We start from the raw sequence: 14,354 nt of genomic DNA on the forward strand, positions 1-14,354 counted from the left end.
TGCACATCGCTGCCTCTGAGCCTTTGCTCCAACAGTTTCCACCGCTTAGGGTACCCTTTCTCCCCATGTGTATCCTGCCACGTCAGATGGTGAGCACTTCTCCTAGCACAGTGCTTAGCAATCTTTCCTGGAACTGCTATTGTGTTGTCTGTTCTCACCACTGCAGCGAAGCTCCCTGAGATTGGGTTTGTCCTGCTCACTGTTGGTTCCAGAACCCAGCATAAGGTCTGGCACCTAGTAGGTGCTCCATCAATGCTCGTTGAATGGCTGGGTGATGCCTTCCCCGACACTCCTCCACCAAAATTAATTTCTCCTGATACCTCCTTGAAAAACTCGTCAGATTTTCCTTATTTTCATGTTGCTCGCACAGGTGCCTATCTCCCCCTCCCCTTCCCCCCTCCTCCCAGGAGGCAAGGACCCCGTCTCTCCCAAGCCTGGCACCATGCCGCATAATGGCATAGGTGCTGGATGCATGTTTGTTGAATTGATGGGGGAAAAAGGGGACAGGATGTCACTGGCCCGAGACCATCTTTCCCTCTGCCCCACCCTCCTCCTGCTGCCCATGGTGCCCGGGCCTGGAGGAGGGTCAGGATTGAGATGCCTCTTGTCAGGGCAGTGGGTGGGCTCTCCTGATGGCCAGCCAGGGCCTTGGTTGTTTCATGACGATTTTCTCAGGTCATTGGTTGGGGGACGGGGGATGGGGGAACCTATTAGTGGGCTTGACGGTTCTAAACTACGGTGCTGCTAGCCAGGATTTTCTGTTGCATTTTGTTTGGAAGAACAGGAGAGTTTCTCAGCTGTCTGGGAGGGCCCTGCTGCCTAGAAGCAGGGGGTAAACCAGCTGACCGCTGTGGAGAGAGCTTGAGCCACGGACACAAAGCAGAGGCACCAGGCGTGTAACCCAGGGTCCACAGACCTCCCCGCCAAAGGTGCATGGATCCAATTCAAGGGGTCCATGAATTTGGGCTGGGGTAAAATGGCATCTTTTTTTTCACTAACTTCTAACTGAAATTTTGTACTTCTTCCATTTTGAACGCAAGCAACAAACCACAGCAGTAGCAGCACCTGTGACTGTGACCAATAGGTATTTTCATATCACAGCCCTGGCAGATATCTCAAAATATCATTTGTGCTCATCACTATTACAAAATCGTTCTAATACAATCCAGCACTAGATCTTACTTCATAAAGAGGAATACAGAACATATATTATGTGATATACTGTAGCAAATGTTTGCTTTTGAATGTTCATATTGGTATAACCATACTTCAGCATATCTGGTTTCCTTTGTCATTTTATGTATATTATGCATTTTAAAAGATTCTGAAAAGGGGTCCACGGAATATCAGAACCCCTGGTGAAGAGAGAGGCTGCCCCGGTCGTGGGTGGGCTGGGGAGAAAGGGACAGGCAGTGGGGTTTTCTGTACCCTCCCCCAACCGTTACTAGACCCTCTCCCTGGGGCTGAGGTGCTCTGTGGGGAGGGGCAGCGGGGGGGCGGGGCCTCGGCGCTGGGCACGTGCTCTCCCCGGGCTGACCTCCCCACCCCCCTCACTGGGACCTCCTGCGCCTCCTCCCCTCCCCAGTCCCGGCCATGATCACCTCCCACCCCAACACCACCATCGCCATCAAGGGCCACGCCAAGGAGCTCAACTGCACGGCGCGGGGAGAGCGGCCCATCATCATCCGCTGGGAGAAGGGGGACACGGTCATCGACCCCGACCGCGCCATGCGGTATGCCATCGCCACCAAGGACAACGGCGACGAAGTTGTCTCCACGCTGAAGGTGAGCACCCACGCCCCAGTCTCAGAAAGTGGGGAGCCCGTAGCTATTGCATCTGTATCCAAAGGAGGTGAATGGGGAGTCTGGGAGCCACTCCTCCACCCCAAAGAGTACCTCTCCTTTTCCCTCCTTCATCCACCAACCTCTGCCTTAGAACCTCACTCTATCCCCTTTCTGACAACTGCTCACCTTTAAATGTGTGGATCCCCAGCCCCTCCCTCCCAGGACACCCCCAACCCCTCCTTCCCTCCCCCCAGGATGCCCTCAACCCTCTCCCTCCCTCCTGGACCCCCTCAGCCCCTCCCTCTATCCTGGGTCCCCCCCTCAGCCCCTCCCTCTTTTGGAACTCCTCAGCTGGCCTCCCTGCAGGGACTCTTCCACCCTTCCATCCTTTGAACTTTCTGGAAAGAGGAGCCCTTGACAAGCCCCTGGTGGGTCCCCTCCCAGAAGAAGGTGGCCTTGCTGATCCCTGGCTAGATGGGCCCCCTTCAGCAGACCAGCTCTAAAAGACTCTCCCCATTCCTCCCTCTCTCCCTGCCGCCACCCTCTGCCCCTGCTGGCCGCCTCCCAGCTCAAGCCTGCTGACCGTGGGGACTCTGTGTTCTTCAGCTGCCATGCCATCAACTCGTACGGGGAGGACCGGGGCTTGATCCAACTCACGGTGCAAGGTACCTCACCTGCCCCACGCCCCCAGCCCCTTCCCCTGGGACCCCGGCGCTCACTGCCAACTCCACTCAAGAGCAGGGACACCACCCACATCTAGTGGAGGCTGACGGGAAACAGCTCTGAGGAAAGCCTCCATCCACCCTCCCTCCTGCCCAGAGTGGGGTGATGGGGTCTTTCCAGGCACACTGCATACAGCGAGGTTTGCAATGGCTGCGGCCCCTGTGGAGCATTCTGCTGCTCCCGAAGTGGGGGGCCTGGATTTGTGGGCGCAGACCCTGCAAGAGGTGTGGGAAGGGAAAGTCAAGCTGGGAAAAGTTAGGAGCTCTGCATGGGGGAAAGTAGGCTGTCAGCTCCGAGGAAAGGGGCTAAGGAAGAGAGGGGAGCAGAGCAGGAACCGAGCAGGCCCCCCTCTGCCTCTGAGCCCTGCTGCCGGGTACCCTTCACCCCCTCCTGCCTTGCCTGAACTCCAGGGCTCAGGGCCCTTGGGTGGATCACAGGTGACACGGATCCCGCAGGGCAGATCCCTGGTCCTCTGTAGGGGTCGGCAGGAGGCCAAGCTCTCTGCTGCCATCCTCACTTCTGCCCCCTTCCCCTGCCACCCCCCAGAACCCCCCGACCCCCCAGAGCTGGAGATCCGGGAGGTGAAGGCCCGGAGCATGAACCTGCGCTGGACCCAGCGATTTGACGGGAACAGCATTATCACGGGCTTTGACATTGAATACAAGAACAAATCAGGTGGGTGAGGACTGGGCCTGCCGTGACCCCTTGCACCATGTGCCGGGACGGCGCCCCTCTGTGGGACAGCCCCTGGGTGTCAGGGCTGCCCATCTGAGGCAGACACACAAGCCCCTGTGTCTTCCAAAGGGAGGAACATTGGTCAGGTTAGGAACCCTGGGGGCAAACGGAGGGACCCTCAGTTGATGGGGAGGGGATGTCAGCCCCTTTTTCCCAGGACTGTCCCTGGGCAGGTCCATAGGGTGGTCAGATTTAAAGCAACTTAAAGGCCCTGAGCCAGGGGGCTATGGGCTGTATCTGTGGGGTCAGAGACATCACAGTTTCACTGGGTCATCTAGGCACTCCTGGTTTGGGATGATGGGGATGCTTGGGAGTCAGAGAGCTGGTCCTTGCCAAGAATGAGTCACTGGGGGATGGGAGTCCCTGGAAAAGCATAGATCTAAGTGTCCTCCTCCAGGAAGCCCTCCCAGATCCCTCCCTTGGGACCCTAGCTAGCTCCTGAGGCTGCCCGCCACTGTGAAGCCATGTAGAGCAGAGTGAACAATGGACCCCTAGGTCTCTGGGGAAACAAGGGACCCACAGTCATGTGGCAGGAATGGCAAGGAGGGGACAAGAGGCCTGGACAAGAGGCCAAGCCAAAAAAGAGCAATCATGTTTGTATCTGTGTGACTGTCTCTAGAAGGTACAGGCAGCAGGGCGCTGCCCCTGAGCAGGCACCTGCGTGGCCCCAACGTAGGAGTGAGAGAACGAGAAACATGCTCCACCTTTTGGGTTCTTTCATACCTTCGGAATTCAAGACCATAAGCCCATACAAGCTTTTCAAAATAATTTTAAAATAAAACACAGGAAAAGAGTCTGGAAAACTCAAGCTGCCCCAGCCCCCTTCTCCCACCAACTCCAACTCATCTTCCAGGTCTTAGCATAGATCCAAGGTTTTGTTTCCTCAGAAGCTTTCCAGATCCTTCCTCTCTTCCTTAGCATAGCACATGGTCATTGGCCAGCTGGCTGTCCCCTCCCCTAGAGTGACAGCACCTGACAGCGTCCACAGCAAATCTCTGAGCTGTATTCGCCTCTTGAGAAGCCACTCTGTCCGGGGCACTGGGTTCGTCATCCTTGAAACAGGTTTCGACAAGGAGGAGCCCTGCACTCAGAAGCTCACAGTTCAGTTGGGGAGAAAAGTCAGCTCACAACCAGCGCCCCTGGGAGGTCACTCTCAGTGCAGGAGGCGGGCCGTAGAGAGGAGGAGGGGCTGTGCCCACAGGGGTCGTCATGGAAGCATCTCTCCGGTCCCTGTAGACGCTCCACTGAGCTGGGAGAAGATGGAAAGCTAACGGGCCTAGATTCAGGAAGACGGGAACGGCCGAGCCCCAGCAAGATGCAGTGCGCTCCAGGGCGCGGCACGTCTAGCAGAGGGTTCACAGACCCAGTTCCTGGTCAATAAGACTAAAGTGTGCTCTGGGCTCCAGGTTGGGGGAGGCGGGGGGGCTCTGGGCTGAGCTTTTACTTCCTTGGGGAAGGTCATTGAGAGCTACTAACAACGTCTGGGGTCCCAGAGAGAGAACTTGGCATGGTACCCTGAAAAGGGTCATCAGGTGTGAACAGGAAGGAGAGGTATCCAGAAGCTGAGTGAGCACGCTGCCGCAGCCCTGCATCTGGGACAGGTGATGAGCAGTGGCCGGGCCTCAGTGGAGGCAGAGGGCACGGGGAGGAGAGGAAGCCCACTGTGTTCATCTCACACCTCGGGGCTTCCCGAGTCTGGGCACAAGCTCCCCAGGAGCCAGAAAGACGGGCCAGCATCTCCCTGCCTGGCTGATATGGCTGGCAGGGCTCTGCTCCTGTCGGGGGCGGGGAGTGGCTGCCTGGGCTGTCCCTCGGGCCCCTCCCCTACGGCTCCTTTTGACTGCCCCCCTGCCCTCCTCCCCCATGCTGCCCCGTTGCCCACCCGGCCCCCTCCACTGACCACCCTCTAATGTGTGGAAACCTTTCCTGGGGCACTGCTCAGCAGGGCGAAGCTGAGAACATCACACATCTGGAGAGCAGTGCAGAAGGAGAGGTGGGCAGGGAAGATGCTATTTTCAGAGCTCATCCACATCTTCCCCCAACCCCCTCTGGCTCTCCTGAAAGATGAGGAATGGCCATACCCCACCCCAGAGCCAGGATGGATGGCAAGGTGGAGAGGAGGGTAATGAAAACTCAACCTCAGACTCTCCCATCCACAAGGGCTTTGCACCTGTTAAAAAAAAAAAAAGCAAAATAAATCACAGGATCAAGAGCACAGAGAAGTTGGCTGGTCCTTTCTCCTGCCTTTAGGTGGGACTACTCCAGGCCACCCCACTCAGACAGGCATCTATCCTGGCACTTAGGAAAAGGAATCCCGTGGGAACTGCAGTGAATTACCATATTGGAGTCAGGCAGAGGCTGTGAGCACAGCACAGTTTCCTTGTCTGTGAGGGGGAAACAGTAATGCCTACCTTGTGGGATTGTTTTGAGGAATAAAGAGAAAGCATCTAGCATGGGGCTATAGTCAGCCTTTAAAAAATGTAAGTTCCTCTCCTCCTTCTAACTCAAATACTTCATGTGGCAATTTATAGTCCTGTGGGACTTGCAGGCTGAAATATGTGTCTGTCAGTCAGCAACATGTACTGAGTGCCAATAATTTTCTTGCAGAATCATGCACCAGCCATGTGGTAGGGAAAGAGAAAGAACAAGGAGACAGAGTGTTGCCCTTGAAGCTTACAATGCAGTTGGAGTGAGAATAAACACTGTGTACACACACTCGCATGCACATACATACACACACACACACGAAGGCACTTTCAGGACCATTACAAAGCACTATCCAATCATGTGTAATACACCACAAACTGAATTACATGAGAACTGTAAAAGGTATCCTAGGGAACGGATGGATGACTCAGAGGAGGGAGAGGCATGTGTGCGCATGCATGTGTGTGTGTGTGTGTGTGTGTGTGTGTGTGTGTGTGTGTGTGTGTCTAAGTAGGTCTTCTGCCTGCAGGTGGAATAGTAGAACAAGAACAATTCTCAAAGCAGAAGACTTGGGTTGACCAAGTGTCAGGGCTGTATGATTTTTAGCAAGCAACTTAAGGTCTTTGGGCATCTCTACCTATCAGTGGAGACAATAACACATAATCCAAGGTGGCTGCAGGGATTACGTTAATGTGATGACTTATGTGCATGTGCCTAGCACAGAGCCTGACACAGAATAACCCTCCATGGGTCCCCATCCTGTGCCCCACTCTCCCTTCCCTTCCCCTCTTCCTCTTGACCCAGACCACACCCATCCCGGGTCTGGACCATCTGCCCCTGACCCCCTTCTGTGTTACAACTGTGCCTTTGCCAGGTTTTCTGCCATGTTGCTCATCATGCTAATTTTCCAAGGGAAATTACCAAGTCTTCCCTTTCTAAGCCATCCCGCTCACGCTGACTTCTCCTGGCCCCAGGCAGCAGAGTAATAATACATGAATGCTGAATGATAAATAGCACCGTCCACACAAATTTATCAGATGGCGCCGTGCAGATTTAAAAATGCAGACACCACATTTCGCCCCTGTTTTCCAAGCAAGGAGCAGGGATGGGTTCTTTGAGGATGGCCCTCCAAGCCCAGAAGGCAGCCTCGTGGCGCGCGCCATCAGCCACCGTGGAGCGAGCCAGCCCGATGTGGCGTGGCGTTCTGTGTGAGCTGGAGTGGGGCTGTGAGAGGGTCTGGTGTCGGGAGGGGGTGAGTGGCCGTGGTGACCCAGGGAACCTTTTCTCGGTGCTGCGGAGATTGTCGTGGTGGGCTCAGAGCTGTGATGCAAGGAGGAAATCAGAGATGCAGAATGGATTTGTTTCCCAAGCACAGGCAGCTAAATGCTCCAGATGTGGCTTTCGTCCAAAGTGCTCCCCCTTCTACAGTCAATGTGTCCCCTGAAACACCAAAGGCCCCAGGTCCCCTCCCAGCAAGCAGCCCACAGAGTGGAAGGCACTGACATCTCCCCAGCCACTTCCTTATTTTTTAAGAAGAATATTTTGCATCATAAACCCTTTGATGAAGAAAGGGAGAGAGAGCCCTTAATGAAATATGTTAATCTGGGTAAGCCAGGCTTATATGAAAGGGAATATTAAAAGAGACAATATTCACCAAAGCCAGCTCAGTACTCTGAGAGCTGAAAAGGAAAGAGAAGAAAATAGGGCCCCTGATTTCAGCTATTCAGGTCAGAGAGATGGCAGTGATCAAGTATGGAAAATCAGCTAGAGACCTCCAGATTTGACTCTGATGCATTAGCCTGCAGGCGCTGTGGGGAGAGAGCCATTTTGTGCCAACATCAAAGATGATTTGGGAACACAAGGGCAAATCCACCTGCAAATGACTGGCAAAAGCAGAACAAAAGGCGGCCACTCTCTGGGGCATCCCCCCCAACCTTCCTGTGACTGGCAGTTGAAGGAGGCAAGGGAGGGAAAGGCAAAGGGTATTTCTTGTGACTACAAAATGCAGAGGAACTGAAAGTCCAAAGTCCAGGACAGCAAAGTGGCTCTGATCTAAAACCAACAGTGGGTTTTAAGTGCCCAACGCGTGCCAAGTGGGCAAGATGGGCAGAGTCTTAGACATGGTTCCTGCCTTCAGGGAGCTTATCTGTGTGTAAATGGAAATAGAAGCCACCGGTGGGAAAAGTGTACGGAGTGAGAGGAGAGCCTAGGATGGAGCCTTGAGGAACTCGAACCATTAATGGTTAAGGTAAAAAAGATGCACCTGCAAAGTGAAGAGATGACCCAAGAGAATAGGAAAAGCTAGAGAGTGTTTTAATAGGAAACCCAAGAGAAGAGTGTTTCGAGAAGGGGGAGGTCTAAGCATTGAACACACCTGAAAGGCCAAGTGAGACATCAGCCTTGATGACACGAGCATCACCTATGCAGTGGAGATATGGTGCTGATGTCATAGGAAGGAGTGAGGAGTAAATCGTGTCCATCACTGCACCTGGCACATCACAGGTGCTTGATAAATATTAGCACCTCTTTTCTTTAGCCCCTCTGTTTTCAGACACATCACGTGGTCTCCTTCCTCTGCCGCACTCATCAAAAATGAATGTACTGACTCATGTTCACTGACCCTCTCCTATAAACACAGGCAAATCATATATGATGTGTGAGCCGGCCCCAGCTCCCAGAATGCCGCAGAGAGAAGTGAACACCTGCCTCCGCATCGCTAGCCCATTTCCTCCCAAACCAAAGCAGTACCCACAGCAGTAAGAGCCTGCACATTTGCAATTCTGGCTTAACCTGCCAGCCGTAGTGACTCTTGGGCAGTTGGGGTGTTTTAAAAGACAAGGAGAAAATACTGTTTTTCTGAGCATCCACTGTCTGCCATTTGTGACTTTGGCTCATGAAACCAAAGAATTAAATGCAAAACTGCAGATGGGGAGCTGGGCCTGTGCCCTTCACAGATGCCAAGCCTGTGTGGCTAAAAGTGGTGTTTTGAAAAACGTCAAGACCTCAATTAACCAGAACCTGGGGGGATGGGATAGTCTTTTCGAGTGAACCAATTCTCCTGATTTGCCAGGCATTAGCTTAAAAAAAAAAAGTCTTCCTAAAATTTGTTCTAGAATGTGCTAGCCTCCCTCCCTGATTTAGGGGTTAAATTGTAGTGAATACAATTTAATCTTTTCTACTGAGAATTTTCAGGATCCTCTACTGTGGATTTAAAAGACATGGAAAATTAGACTGAATAGTCACATCAGGACGTGCCCTGGGAAGATTTTTAAGCCCCACTATCAGCTAGTTTCCTCGTGCTTTGCCTTTTTGTTTCTTTTCGAAGCAAAGTGCCAATAATGTAATCTGGTTATGAATTCTGTGTTTGGAAGGTCCTAGCTGAGGCATTGCTGTGACTGCAACCCCTTCCATGTCTGTCTGGAATCCCCTGGTAGGTGCACAGCACAAATATATTGAATGAATGACTGGATTCCTCTGGAGACGCCGAGTGTTTACTGTCACAGTATCCCTGAGTGGTATTTATCCGGTACTTTTCACATTCTACACTTTCGCTAAACATTAGCCCTGGAATGGGCTGCCGGTCCCCCTGGATGAATCGGGAACATGCCCGTCCCTTTGTTGGCTTCTGACTGTAAAGACTCAGAGACCATTCTCTCGCTGGTGAGAGAGAGGGTAGGGTTTGCCTAGGGACTCTGGCACATGGTTTGTCCCCCCTGACAGCCCAAGAAACAGTCAAGACCACCACCACACAAATGCACAGGGAAAGGCAATACAGAAGCACACATAGGAGGAGAAAGGGGTATAAGACTTGGCTTCCCCCTTTGCACTGGGATCATGGGTTGAGGCGGGTGTCTCACAGTTACAACAGGTCTCTGCTGTGGTCTGAGAAACCAGGAACAAGGGCACTGGCCAATCAGACCCTCAGGAATAGCAAGCAAATGGTGATCTTGGAAGGGACCATAGGAAACATCTCATCTGACCCCCATCTGAGGTTTGAGTTCACCAGGCGGCCCAGGGCAGAGAAGGGTTAAGCTCCCTGAGTTTCCAAGCCGTGCATTTGCTGCTCCCATCCTCAGGCATCCCTTGGTCACTTGAGCTTAATGGAACAGAACCCTTTGGTTCTCTGTGATGTTGTGAAGGCTCTCTTGCTTCAGTCTCTGTGAACTAGACCTCTTCTGGGCATCTAAGTTGACATTGGGATGTGCCGCTGCTTGAGGCTGGAGAGGGGTCCTGGAGTTTGCCTGGCTGTGGTTAGAAATGGATGTCCTCTGTCCAGATTCCTGGGACTTCAAGCAGTCCACACGCAACATCTCCCCGACCATCAACCAGGCCAACATCGTGGACTTGCACCCGGCATCCGTGTACAGCATCCGCATGTATTCCTTCAACAAGATTGGCCGCAGCGAGCCGAGCAAGGAGCTCACCATCAGCACTGAGGAGGCCGGTGAGCACCTCACCCAGCCACCCCTGCGCATGGGCTCGGGACATCTGGGGCCCACACCCCCCCTGTCCACTGGCAGTGGGCTTGCAGTTAGAAGAGGAGAAGGGGGAGATTCCGAGGTGTTTGTGTCTGCCTCTGGATCATTGGAGATTCTTCCGTCTGACCTTTTTCAGATGGGGTTCTCGAGGCAATGCTTTCGGGAGCTGTCCATGGTCCTGCCCCCACTCACCTGGCCGCAGCCTGTCTGGAAAGGACAGATCTGCTAGATCTGCAAAGGATGGGGGTGCTAGTGCCCTGGATTATCTCCTGTGATTTTTGTCACGAAGTTTTCCTGAAAGTTTAAACAAGATTTTCCTTGCTGTATTTTCTCTTACCTGTCATAGCAAAATATAAATTAATACAAAAAGTACATATAACATACATGTTCAGTTTTACAAATAATAATAAAGAAAAACTAGTATAACCAACACTCATTACCACTTACCAGAGGTCCTCCATATGCCCTTTCTCAATTATAACCTCTCCCCCTGAAGTAACCAGTATCCCAACTTCCTTTCTTTCCTTTTTTATGCTGTCACCACAATGTATGTACACATAACCCATGCAGTTTAGTTTTGCCTATTTTCTAATAGAATATATGCATGAAATCATACTTCATATATTCTCTCTGTCTTCCTTGTTTTGATCGATATTCTTTTTGTGAGCTTCATGTCATCAGTACAGCTGTATCATTTGTGTGTTTTCATTCCCCCCAAGGGATATAAGCAGTTGTAGAGTTACAGTCATCAGATGGACAAACTTCTACCTTTAACCAAAAAAATGCCAAAATGTTTTCCAAAGTTTTGTACCAACTTGCTCTCACATGATCAGTGTACAAGAGTTCCTGCCACTTCATATCTTTGTCTGAACTTTGTACTATCAAACTTTTAAAAAATATTTGCCAGCCTGCTGGATGTGGAGTAGTATTTCATAGTCATTGTTTGCTATATTTTCAGCAAATTATGGAGAATGAAGGGGAAATTTAAACCCTATGATCATTTCAGAAGGACTCAAACAAAGGTTCTCTGCTTCTGTAGACGAGCTTTTCCTTTCTCCCCAGCAGTCCTCCAGCTCAAGGATGGGAGTAAGAACATAGGACTCTTTTCTTCCAAGACTTGACTCATAATGTTGTTTCTCCCCACCACCCCCCAGCTCCTGATGGGCCCCCCATGGATGTAACCTTGCAGCCAGTGACCTCACAGAGCATCCAAGTGACCTGGAAGGTAAGTAAATTCAAAGGCAATTTCCTCTGAAATACCTCCTTTCTTCCGCTCTCAATCTACAAATGAAACCCCAACAGACTAGCTAGTCTTTGGTCTCTTACAGTGCCCAACCCTGTTTATTGCTAAATCCATGAGGTTGGAGGGGTGGAAAGAGAGGAGGATAAAGGGGCTTGTTCCCTCACCAATCCCCACTCCCTTCTCCACCCTGACTCTCTTATGGAGGCCCATGCCTAGGGTGAGATGAAGAATTTGTCAGTGCCAAGGAGGGAAGATGGTTCTTCCACCATGCTGGTCTGTCCTACACACCCCACATGTTGTAATAAGTCTGTAGTTAGAATTGATTATATGTAAATTTCAAAGGGGCCCTGTGGATTATGGGAGATGAAATGACAGAGTCTCACCCTCATCTTGGCCCTGTGACTAGAGCTGGGAGGTAGGGTGAAGCCACCCCCTATATTCTCATGGTAAAGCATTGAAGAGGGAGCTTGGTCTTTTCAGGTCTTGATTTCCTCCTCTATAAAATCAGGATTAAAAAATAACTGCCCTCCCCAGCTCTGGGGGAGGGGAGCTGAAGAGAAAACAAACCAGTAGGTGCTGCAGCCGTTTCTAAGGGGAAGAAACTTGTAAATCTAGAGGATATCTGAAGACTGTCACTGAGGGGAAGTCTTCGAGGCAATTCCACAGCTGGGCAGAGAAACAGATCAGAATAACCTTGAGCAGGACCAAGAAATGCTTTCCTGGGTAACTCTGGCCTCATTGCCACATCGCTGCCATGGGCACAGAAGGGCTGCCCATCCTTGATGGCTTCCTGTTGCACCGCATTTTCCAGTGTTTGAGTATTTTCTTGCACTAATTTATCTTACCCTCTATTCCTGTGGAGTGGACAGAGGAGGTATTTTTATCCCCATCCATCAGAGGAGGCCACGGTATAGAGATGCAAGGTGATTTCCATGGTCATTCAAGTCGTGACAGGTGCAGAACTTCAGTGCACAGAGTCTGGAGGCCCTGCCCAGTCTCCTCACCAGAGCCCACTGTGTGGCGGTCAGGAACAGAGAGCTTTCTGAGTCCCATCCATGTTCTTCTTCTTGGATCTCTCCCATCTCAACAGTGGGGCTTGGGGGGCTGCCTCATCTACATCTGGAGTCAAAGTCCAAGGTCATCTTCTGACTTGGACTCCTGGTGGGAAAAGTCCAGGTGCTTTAGTCCTCCTTCTGGGCCCTTCAAAAAGGCAGACTCAAGAATAGGAGATTCAGAAGGGCCTAGTAATATTTTTCCTAAAAAGACTACATGCCTGGGCATGTACACACACATGACACACACGAACATACACATACACACACACATACACACACACAAGGCAGCAGAGCCTGGTTCCTTCCCTCCCCAGAGAAATGACCAGGATAAAGGTGGGACAGAGGCTGGGAAATTGGTCCTCCCCGGGTACCAGCCCTCCTAGCAGATACCTCCAGAGCCATGGTTCCCTCCAGGTTCAGATCTGGGTGCCAGGGCTTCTCTCAGAAACTGGGGGTAAAGCCTAGAGTCTAGTCCCCAAGTCTTGCCTGCATCCTGACTCTGCACCCATTTCCTGAGAATACTCCAAGGAAGCCTGGAGGTGGGGCAGGGCTGAATAAGTATGTAAACCACTGAGACATTTGGCTACAAAGCTCCGACCTGGAGGTTGATAAAAATTTAGAATCAGATTTATTTCTCCAAAGTCTCATAATGAAAAATAAAATTGATTAGAAAGTTAGAACTTCAGAATGAACGAGCCCATCAATAAACTTGGGGCTGACTTCTCAGGGGATTTTTTTTTTTAACACCAAGAAACAGATTAATGAAAAATAAAGATTCACTTGAAAGATAAGTCACTTCATTTTAAGACTCTTTCCACGAGATGGGTCACCACTGCTTTATGACATAAATTTGCAATCAGCCCTATTGATTTCTTAATGCTTCAGAGAAATATTGTTAAGATTGATTTAAATCCTGAGTGTGCCTGTTTGGGGGGAGGTGGGGCCATATGGGGAGAGAGGAGAGAGAGGGAGGGAGGGAAGAAGGGAGGGAGGGAACATGTGTCAAGATTTATAAAAATATGTGAATATCTATATGTATGTAGCAGGGTATGCCTGAATGCCTATGCAAGGCCTCTGCCAGTATATTTGGATGTGAATGAAGGTGACGTGGTACTGTGTATATCACACATATACAGGTGTATATCATGGTGTAGGCGGCTCTGTGTATGTAGGCATATGTGTCATTGTGTACTGATGTATATATCAGTGTGTTTCAATACGGACGTGGGTATGTAATAGGAGAGTATATGTCAGTGCGAAAACAAGGGCACCTTGCAGATATATTTGTGTCTATAATAGATGTCTGTCTGAATGTGTGAGTGTGTAGATATGAACCCAAATTCAGAAATTTGCCCCCTTACAAACTAGCAAACAGGACTGCCCAAGTACAGAGAGAAACATTATTCAGGCATTAACAAAAAGTCAAGTCCATTAAATACACGCACACCTAGTTAATGAGTTCAAAACAATTATGTTAAATTAAAAACTTCATTTTATTGCATTAACAGTGAGCTTAAAAATGCAGTTCATTTAAAACATTCATTGAATTTTAAAAAACGGGCTGTTTTACTAACTTAATTGTTTCTGATCACACTGTTTTTTAGTACAATAAAAGGTGGGCTTTTAATTTAACTGCATTGTCTTTAAAACCCTGATTCAAGCTGTTTTTATATGCACTGGGGTGTGTGCTCTCTCTGAGTATATAGATGGGCAGGCCCCCTCATTAAAGGAGGCAGTTTCTATTTGTGGGTCTAAATGTTTCTGGCCATGGGTAGGTGTGGATTGGGATGTTTGCTTTGATGGGTCTGGATGTGAAGGGATATATTGGGATCCAGTGTGTGTGTGTGTGTGTGTGTGTGTGTGTGTGTGTGTGTGTGTGATCATATGTGAGAATGTCTGTGTTGGTGA

General features: G+C 50.5%; 1 protein-coding gene across 1 annotated transcript in view; it reads left to right on the plus strand.

Annotated features, from left to right (window-relative positions):
- Nucleotides 1-14,354, plus strand: part of DSCAML1 (DS cell adhesion molecule like 1) — a 348,912-nt gene that overhangs the window by 297,198 nt on the left and 37,360 nt on the right. The window contains exons 12-16 of the mRNA XM_059929303.1: nt 1,586-1,785; nt 2,354-2,450; nt 3,055-3,183; nt 9,947-10,114; nt 11,303-11,373. Of these exons, the coding sequence (XP_059785286.1) occupies nt 1,586-1,785; nt 2,354-2,450; nt 3,055-3,183; nt 9,947-10,114; nt 11,303-11,373 (665 nt within the window). The remainder of the gene's footprint in view (nt 1-1,585; nt 1,786-2,353; nt 2,451-3,054; nt 3,184-9,946; nt 10,115-11,302; nt 11,374-14,354) is intronic.

Source organism: Balaenoptera ricei, chromosome 8 (assembly GCF_028023285.1).
Source record: "Balaenoptera ricei isolate mBalRic1 chromosome 8, mBalRic1.hap2, whole genome shotgun sequence".
NCBI lineage: Eukaryota > Metazoa > Chordata > Mammalia > Artiodactyla > Balaenopteridae > Balaenoptera > Balaenoptera ricei.